This window comes from Phlebotomus papatasi, chromosome 3 (assembly GCF_024763615.1).
Source record: "Phlebotomus papatasi isolate M1 chromosome 3, Ppap_2.1, whole genome shotgun sequence".
Lineage (NCBI taxonomy): Eukaryota > Metazoa > Arthropoda > Insecta > Diptera > Psychodidae > Phlebotomus > Phlebotomus papatasi.
The window spans coordinates 695,851-705,249 of record NC_077224.1 but is presented as its reverse complement, the minus strand read 5'-3'; the positions used below and the strand labels follow the sequence as shown (position 1 = coordinate 705,249).

General features: G+C 32.3%; 2 protein-coding genes across 2 annotated transcripts; both read left to right on the top strand.

Moving 5' to 3' along the window:
* Window positions 1-1,713: 1,713 nt before the first annotated feature.
* On the top strand, window positions 1,714-2,544 carry LOC129806385 (microsomal glutathione S-transferase 1-like). The gene is made up of 3 exons (XM_055854940.1): window positions 1,714-1,948; window positions 2,052-2,131; window positions 2,195-2,544. Exons 1-3 carry the CDS (start codon window positions 1,817-1,819, stop codon window positions 2,436-2,438), a joined length of 456 nt encoding a protein of 151 aa, XP_055710915.1. The 5' UTR covers window positions 1,714-1,816; the 3' UTR covers window positions 2,439-2,544.
* Window positions 2,545-2,608: 64 nt separating this feature from the next.
* LOC129806382 (prostaglandin E synthase-like) lies at window positions 2,609-3,661 on the top strand. Its single transcript, XM_055854936.1, has 3 exons — window positions 2,609-2,935; window positions 3,011-3,096; window positions 3,327-3,661. The coding sequence occupies exons 1-3, from the start codon at window positions 2,804-2,806 to the stop codon at window positions 3,568-3,570; spliced, it is 462 nt and encodes a 153-aa protein (XP_055710911.1). The 5' UTR covers window positions 2,609-2,803; the 3' UTR covers window positions 3,571-3,661.
* The last annotated feature ends 5,738 nt before the right edge of the window (window positions 3,662-9,399 follow it).

Below are 9,399 nucleotides of genomic sequence, written 5' to 3'. Positions count from 1 at the left end.
TTGGATTCAAAGACAATGTTAAGAAGTTAATTAGGTCCGCGAAGATAAACAGAACATAACATACAAAAAAAATGAATTTAATAGATTTTAAACAGATATTTTCACGAATTTATTTGTTTGGGAGATAAATTGAAAAATTCTATTTTACATGTTATCAAAGCCTTATTTTTACCAGGGGGTGTCGTATCGTATTTGGTAAGAGCTTTTGGGTCTCGGGCGGTGCAACCCCTGGCTCTACTGGCACAGTTGTGAGCTCGTTTTCCGCCCGGTGCAAAAATTACAAATACAAATAAATATTTAAAATAAAATAAATTTATTGTTCCTATGTATCAAAAGATGCCGGATTCCAACGTTTCAAGTCCTTAGCGAAATTGGTGAATTGATCAGTAAATTTAGCCACTGAAGTTCTTTCAGTTTACAATTTAATTAAATACTTGATAATGTTCTCACCTATGGTCATGAGATTTGGGTAATGACCGAAAGGGTAAGATCGCGAGTACAAGCTGCCGAGATGAGGTACCTTCGAGCGGTAAAGGGAATCACTCGTAGAGATCGAGTGAGGAATGTGGCCGTTCGTGAGGAACTAAGAGTCGAGGAGCTGCTTCTTCGGGTTGAGAGATCACAACTTCGATGGTATGGACATGTTCAACGCATGAATGAAGAAAGATTCCCCAGAAAAGCTATGCAAGCCATTGTGAGGAGACCTCGGCCTCGAGGCAGACCTAGGACAAGGTGGCTGAATCAAATTCAGAATCTTGCCTTGGAACGCCTCGGGATCGAACCCGAACATCTTCCTGAAGTGGCGGAGGACCGACAGGCGTGGGCTGCTAGATTGGATGTCATGGGCCCGCGACCCCAATAGGGATAAGCGGTTGAAAATGAATGAATGAATAATGTTCTGTAGGGGAGTATAGCAATGTCATATGACAAATTTAAAATTTTTTATGTGATAAATTCGGAAAAATTATACGAAAATCATATTCATATCAGTTACTAAGTGCTTCATTGAGCTCCTTACAATGGTTATTCCATGTTCAGTGGGTTTTGATGTTGTCTTTTTTCCGAATTTACCATGTAATTTTGTCATATGACATTGTCATCGTTGTAGAATTTTGCTGCTGGACTATTTACATTCTAAAAACATGTTGCAAACCTTTTTTTTATTATTGTTTCAACAATTCAGTCTTTCTGTTATGACATGATTTTAGTTTTTGAGGATACCAAATATAACCTTAACTTACAAATTAATCTAATTACCAAATTAAAAAATATGACCTACACCGAAAAACTTGAAAAAAGTCTAAGGTGCACGCACACTTAATTAAATTTATCACTACTAAATTAACTACAAAAATTTATTGTGTTAACCATTATAGAATTTTTATGCAATATAAATAAATGTTTCAATGTCAATGTGTTTCTAATTTTAATCATGAAAGGTTCAAATTGATACCGCTAGGGTGAATTCATCATGCATAATTCCGTTGATTAAAATTTCATGCAGTAACTGACAATATGTACGTTGCATTCTGCTTTTGGGTTGATATATTTGCCTAAAATCAAGGGCAGATGGTCTTGTGCTATTGTAAATGACAAACCCCTCCAAATATCAACATTTTTCTACGCCGCACATCTGCTCAAGTACATAGATTTTCTATCGATGTATTGCCTTATGTAATAATGCTATAGCATGAGATACCGAACACCATTTGAGTTTATCTCAGTGCTAGTCGGTGCTGGATTCACTAAAGACGTTAGTGAGTTTGTGACAATAAATTCAGGAGTTTTTCATTGAAAAATAAATAAAATACTCAAAATGGCCAATATCCTCGATCTTCTGTCCCTGGACAATCCTGTCTTCCGGCACATGGCCCTTTGGTCTGGTGTATTACTTGTGAAAATGCTCCTAATGTCCGGCTTTACTGCCTTCTTCAGAATTAAAAATAAAGTGAGTTCACTTTTATAAAAAGAGAGAAATATGATAAGAAAAAGCCACGTAACTCGACTAAAAACAAGTATTTAATGTTGAGAAAATAACTTTCACATTTTAGGCTTTTAGCAGTCCTGAGGATTTGATTTTTGGTGGGAAAAAGCCAAAGTACGATGATCCTAGTGTTGAAAGAGTTCGAAGGTTTGTTTATACCAGAATTTATCTATTGTGGACAGTTTGCACTAAAAATAAACTAACTTACAGGGCCCATCGGAATGACTTGGAAAATGTTATTCCATTAATTTTTGCTTCCTTCTTCTACACTCTGACCAATCCAACACCCTTCCTGGCCATCAATCTCTTCCGGGTTGCAGCCCTGAGCAGGATTGCCCATACGGCCGTATATGCCTTTGGACCAGTACCTCAGCCAACAAGAGCCCTAGCTTTTGGCGTACCTTTTGTTATTACACTTTACATGTCGGTTCAAGTACTCCTGCAATTCGCATAAAAAACCGTGTGGTGATTTTGATAAATCAGCGATTATCCCAAGTGTTCCAAGACAAAAATCGGTTTTGTAGTTTTTATATAAAAAGAAAATACAGCCATAAAATCTATATATGTTTTATTTTTTTCTATTTGTATGTGTTTGTTTTGCCGGGCTTTTCTAATAACACGCACATTTCAAAAAAAAAATCTAACCTTGAGCAAACAAAAAGAGTTTTGCTAGAACATTTTGCAAGATAAATTTATGAAAATCTTTAGTATCGTCAGTGTTTGTGCGGAATTAGAATTGATAGCATCAGTGCTTGGATTGGAAATATTAAAAAAAATTGTGCAATTACTTAATTCTCAGTTTTATTTTTTAATTGTAAAATGACAGAGCTAAAGTATATTTTTTCAGTGGAAAATGAACTTTTCCGAACTTATGCATTCTGGTCTGTTTTATTAATCATTAAGATGTTCGCCATGGTCGTTATAACAGGATATCTACGACGAAAAACAGGGGTAAGTAAGATTGAACTGAACCGTCTAAAGAGACTTTATTCTCAAATAAATAAAACCATTTTGTATTTCTTAAAGACTATGAGCAATCCAGAGGATATTTCTGTGGCCCCGCCTGGGTCAAAAATCAAATTTGATGATCCGGATGTTGAACGTGCAAGAAGGTAAATATTCAAGGTATTCAAAGTATTTTTGCAAAAAAAGAGGCATTATCAAATGACAAGGATTTTGTATATTACAAAAACTTTTTTTTGCTAACCAGTTGGATGTTTTTGTAAAATCAGAAATCGTTAATCAACAGAATACAATTAAGAATTGAAGTAATTTTCTACCGGCAATTACATTTTAATTTGCAAAGGTGCTCTTAAAAACTATCTTTACTGAATCTTTTTAGGGCTCATCGCAATGATCTAGAAAACATCTATCCCTATATTTTACTTGGATTTGGATACCTTCTAACTGATCCTACTCCATGGGTTGCAGCCCTTGTCTTTCGTGTAGGAGCAATTGCAAGAATTGCCCACACGATTGTCTACACGGTTTATGTAATTCCGCAACCAGCAAGAGCAATAGCATTTGGCGTATGCTCGATTATTTCATATTATATGGCATCACAAATAATTTTGTATTTTCTCTAAAAGGGTTTATCGATGATTAATCACATAGAACTTATTATTATTAGTTTTTATAAAATAAAATAGGAGCTAAAATTAGCTTTTGAAAGTGAAACGACTTTTATTGTAATTTTTTTCTGTTGTTTGTTAGACGTTTCTCATCTTCAAAACTACGTTGGTAGACGTAATTTCCTAAGTCGTTAATTTCCTTAATACATTTCACTAATTCATCAACCACAAATAAAAGTCAAGGAATAAACACAAAAGTTTAATGAGTTTACGGGTAAGTAATTAAAGGTAAGATAATGTGTGTAAGGTATTTAGTTAAAATCGTTCGTTTTTAACACTAAACCTAACAAAACCCGGTCAAATTGACCGGTTTAAAATTAACACATCTTTAAACGGTACAATGTCACAATTAAATTTTATGAATTTCTTAAAATATGGATGTTCTATATTTTTCAGTGTTTAAATTTTAATTTTTTGCTCTTTTCCAAGACAAATTTGATGAGTAGGGGAGACCGGGGATGTTTGGGACACTTTTTCATGTTTTGACTTTGAGACAGTATTCCAAAAAATCAAGATAGTGTATTACAATTTTATGCGGTCTATAGGATACTTATGGGTACTGACTTTATAAAAAGTACTCGATGGAACTTGGAAAACAACTGAATTTTCTTGGAGAAGATAAAACATTTAACTTGACACTTTGTCCCAAAACCTCCCCGATTTGGGGCAGTGTGGGACACAAAATGGGATGTTTGGGACGCATTTTTTCTCGAATAATTTGCATTATTGGCGCATATTAATTAATTTTAAATTCTATATTAAAAATATTTCTAACAGAAATAGATATATTTAATATTTTATTTCATACTTAAAAATCAATATCAATCTTATTTGTACAGTAGAGTCATTTTTGGTCAATCAGTTATTTGATATATTTTCTTCTTATTTACCATCCTAGCTTTCTTTACTTTTTTATTCTTAATATTAGAATTATCATCATTCAAATTCCTCAGGCGAGTAGATTCTCTAAGAAACTCTTAGTTTTGAACTCATTGACGGAATCCTGTTTGATTTTATGACAACAGCGTGGTAGTTGTTTGTCCTTATTTCTCTGAATAAGCTCTCACCTTGCATTTTGTAGAAAACTTATGAGATTTGTAGAGGATATTGCTCGAGAAATTTTCCAAAAAATAATTTTTAACGGGCTTGGGCAAAGGCGAATATCCTCAGGAGAAGAATTTATTAGTTCCCAAGAGATTGATGGTTTAATTGTCCCTATAGGGGTAAGTGTCCATGCTTGATACCATTGGAAGCTTCGTAATGACTAAATTTTCTATGTTTTACAATATTATATGTGATTCATCGCAACCATATTTAAAAAACTATGGGAAAGTGACCAGTTTTAAAAATATATTGCGAAGTCACGTTTATTGAGAAACATAGGAAAAATTTAGTCATTACGAAGCTTCCAATGGTATCAAGTATGGGCACTTTCCCTAGTTGGAGACAACTGTTCAACTGGTAAACTTTGCACAAGAGGGAGATTTTCAGTAGAAACTGGGCATTACACTTCATTTTGACAATAAACAATTCGACAATCTCGTCGAAAATCAATGTCCCATTCATCCCCTTTCAGGTGTCCCAAACATCCCCGCGAGTAGTTTTGCTATTTAAAACCTTTAAGTAAAAAATAAGAGCGTATAATCACTGAAGCTTTTATAAAAATATGTTCTCAGATTATACTGCTAGCTAATGAGAAAAAAAAGTTTTGATTATATATCGCTGATTTAAAATACAAAGAGGAAAACTGAGAAATCAAAAAATACATTTTTTAAGAAAGTTTTCATAGAATTAAAACAATAAAACTGAGGATATCCATTCTTTTAGTCAAGATACATCTTAATATTGCCTACGATTGAGTAGTGGTCAAATCCCGTTTATTTTAAAAAAAAATAATGAAAAAATCGCCTTGTCCCACAGTACCCCTGTCCCAAACCTCCCCGGTCTCCCCTATCCTATTCTACCGCGGTTTTTCATTTGACCGAAAAACGACCAAAAACAGTCGGTAGGTTTATTACTAAAAATAGCACAACCATTTTAATGAATTTAGCCTTGAAGAAAGAAAAAGAGCTTCATAATAGAACTTACTGAAATATAAATTTTTAAAAATCCTTCCTCTCATCAGTATTCGTACGAAATTAACGTTGATAGCATCAGAGCCTTGACTGGAGACTTTATTAAATAAGTTGTACAAGTTTTAAATTCCTTTTTTTTTAATTAATAAATGACAGAATTGAAATACATTTTTTCTGCGGAAAATGATCTTTTCCGAACCTATGTATTCTGGTCCGTTTTACTAATCGTTAAGATGCTTGGAATGGCCTTAATAACAATATATCAACGAGGAAAGACAAGGGTAAGTACATTGAAATGAATTACAGTGCCCGCTTTGTAATCCGGATGATTGGGAGACAAAATGACAGATGTCCGCTTCGTAATCCGGATGGATTTTTTGAATTTGTTCAACGTCTCGAAAATATAATACAAGTTTTTTTTGTAGAATTAGAATAAAAGTTTTAAAGAAGCTTAAAAAGACATAATTAGAGAATTCTATGCTATTATACTTCATTTATTAAACAGAAACATCACAGGATAATTCATTTTAATTGCTGAATACTCGTGCATACATCACCTCAAAATGATTTTAAATGTAACCGTCGATAACTCGTCCGGATTAAGGCGATCCGGATTATAGAGCGGGCACTGTATTTAAAAAAAAATTCTTCTAAAAACTGTAATTTTTCATTCCATCCAGACAATAAGTAATCCAGAGGATATGTCTATGGCCGCACCAGGATCTCAAATTATACATTACTCAGATGATAGACGTATTAAAATGTAAATACTGAAAAATTTAAAGCATTTTTGCAAAGACAAATTATAAAATAGTTATTGATTTTGTAATGTTACGGATCTACTTCTTTTTGAAGGATCTTCTAAAGCATACTTAGGGTCGAAGGAACACCTATATTGGCACTTTAAGAACTCGTGTCACGTCCTATAGGTATCCTATTTTGTGGTATAAGAAATTTGATGAAGGTTGATTAGTGAAAGAACGTTACATAATTTGCATTTTATTAGAATTAAAGAAATTTCAATATTTTGAAGAATTTGCCATTAGGGGTTCCTTGTCGACCCTATATTAAAAATAATAACTTTCAATTTTTACAAATATTTTTAGGGCTCATCGCAATGATCTAGAAAGTATATATCCCTTCATTTTGGTCGGATTTGGATATCTTCTAACTGATCCTACTCCCTGGGTTGCAGTCCTTATCTTTCGTGTAGGAGCAATTGCCAGAATTGTCCATACGATTGTCTACGCAATTTATGTAATTCCGCAACCAGCACGACGAATAGCATACGAAACATGTTCAATCATTACGTATTATATGGCATTACAGATAATTTGGTACTTTCTTTAAATGCAAAAATAGTTCATTCCATTAAAAGAGGAAGGCTATAGCTACACTTACATTTGATAGAGTTAAAACATTATCGATGATTACTAAAATAGAACTGTTATCAATTTCAATGATTAAATGTTGATATGTATTTTATTGTATGTACAGCATGACTCGTCTAAATGTTGTTTTTCACAAATTATAATCTTCCATAACTTTGTCTATGTAAGCAAAATTAAAGGTAAGTCAATGTCACGTCTTATTTTATTTCTTTTATATTCTAAAATATGCATTGATAAAAGAGTTTAGTGACATAAATTTAAGTCTTAATGAACGATAACCGTTTTTTTAAATCAGCAATTTGTCGACCCAGATGTTATTCAACAATCCATTTTAATTCACCTTTAAGATTTATGGGCTACAATAAAAATTATTTACTTAAACTTCATTTTTATCAATCCATTTTTTTTAATAATATTTTTCTTCTATGTTAGGATTTACCTATTTTGGTAGTACTTATTTTCAGTTTTTCAGAGGCCATGAAAAATAATTTTTATAGTTCTTCCATAAAAGCATCCTAAAAATTTTTAGTGACAGACTTTTAGTCAAGTAAAAATAAGCTAATCATTCTTTTATTTAATGGACCAGTAAAATATTGAAAAGGTCAATGTAAAATTGTTTTTCATAGGGAAAATAAATTTAAAAAATTGACATGAAACAGCGGAAAACGCACAAATTAAAAACGTTTTACTATTTGTATGGTGATTGATTAGTTAAATTTATACAAAATTCAATGATTGTTCCTTTGAAATTTAATCCTTCATTAACATCTTAAAATATAGGAGAAGATTAGGCAAAGGCGGGGCAAGCGTAGGGCTGTTTCGGTGTAGCCTAAAAAATCAATTTTTGCTTATTTTAAATTTTCTTTTGCAAACTCTTTTTGGAGGATGGAGGCTCATACAACCTGAGAAAGAGTTTTCTACCGTTTTTACTCTAGCAGTCACATATGAAATTCTTTGAACTCTGCACTTCTGAAAAATGCATTCAAAAGTATTAGCTCAAAAGCGGTAGGGGGAGGTGGGGCTACTTTGAGCTGTGGGGCTACATTGTTATACGATTTTTTCGCATATTTCTAATGGGGACTGGGTTTTAATGTTATGTACTTTGGATAGACAAAATAATTGTGGATCTAAATAAAATTATTGTTTAGAAATAGGCGAGAAAGTCGTATAACAATCTAGCCCCACAGCTCAAAGTAGCCCCACCTCCCCCTAATAAGAATAACAATAATTTCTCGTTTTCAATTAAATAATTAATGAAAAGCTAAGAAACTTTTTAAGAAAATAATACATTCTTAAAAACATAAAATAAAAAAAAAACAGAAAATAAACACATTAAAAAGCTTTAAAAAATGTACAATTGTACTAACAAAATTTTAAAAATATTTTTTATTATTTTTAGAAAATATTAAAACTGAAATATCTTTTACTTTCTTTTGCATTTTAAGGATTCTAGATTTTAAAACAGCACTATTGCTATTTTTAAAATGTTACGGGTCCCGGTCAAAATCCCGAATTCTTAAAAGTGTCACAGCTACTTCTACGATTCTACCCGCGCTTGCTGTAGGCAAAGAGAAATCTTCTGTATCTTAGGAAATTATTCTAAACATTTTCCTCCATATAATTTAATCAATTTCAGGATTTTGAAAATTCGGGATTTTTGCTTTCGGGATTTTGACCTTTTCGGGATTTTGGCGTTCGGAATTTTGGCTGCCACCGAAATATATGGATGTAGTTCATGCGAACACTTCGTTCATAGATACCTATGATAGAACAAAATTTCGAAAGTCAAAGTTAAACCACTGTAGAGGATCTATTTCCAAACAAATTTGGTTAAATTTAGATATTTTGGAAAGGTCTTGGAATTTTCAACGCGACTGCATCGACTGCATTGGCACCTATGACAGAAAAAAAATTCTACATCGAATTTTCGAAGTTCAAAGTTAAACCGATTTGTTTAAATTTGGAAAGTAAAATAGGAAGTAATAGGAAGAACTGAGTTCTAGAATTTCAAAAAGCTGGAATGCTTTGCTATTTCTTTAAAAATACTTTCGTGTTTTTTTTTTTGTTTTGACTATTGTGATATTATTAAAATCGAGGAAATAATGAAGAATATATTATGTTAACTTGAATTTTTTTTCTCAATTAGTCTTTTTATCACAACTCTGTAATCACAACCATTAAGAATATAAACTGAAAATCTAAATATTATGTCTTATTTATTTCACAGAGGTATTATCTATCAAAAGGTACTACACAGAAAAAAATATTTTGTAAAAATGTTCGTAAATGTTTGTGAATTCCTATGGTGGAATTACGAA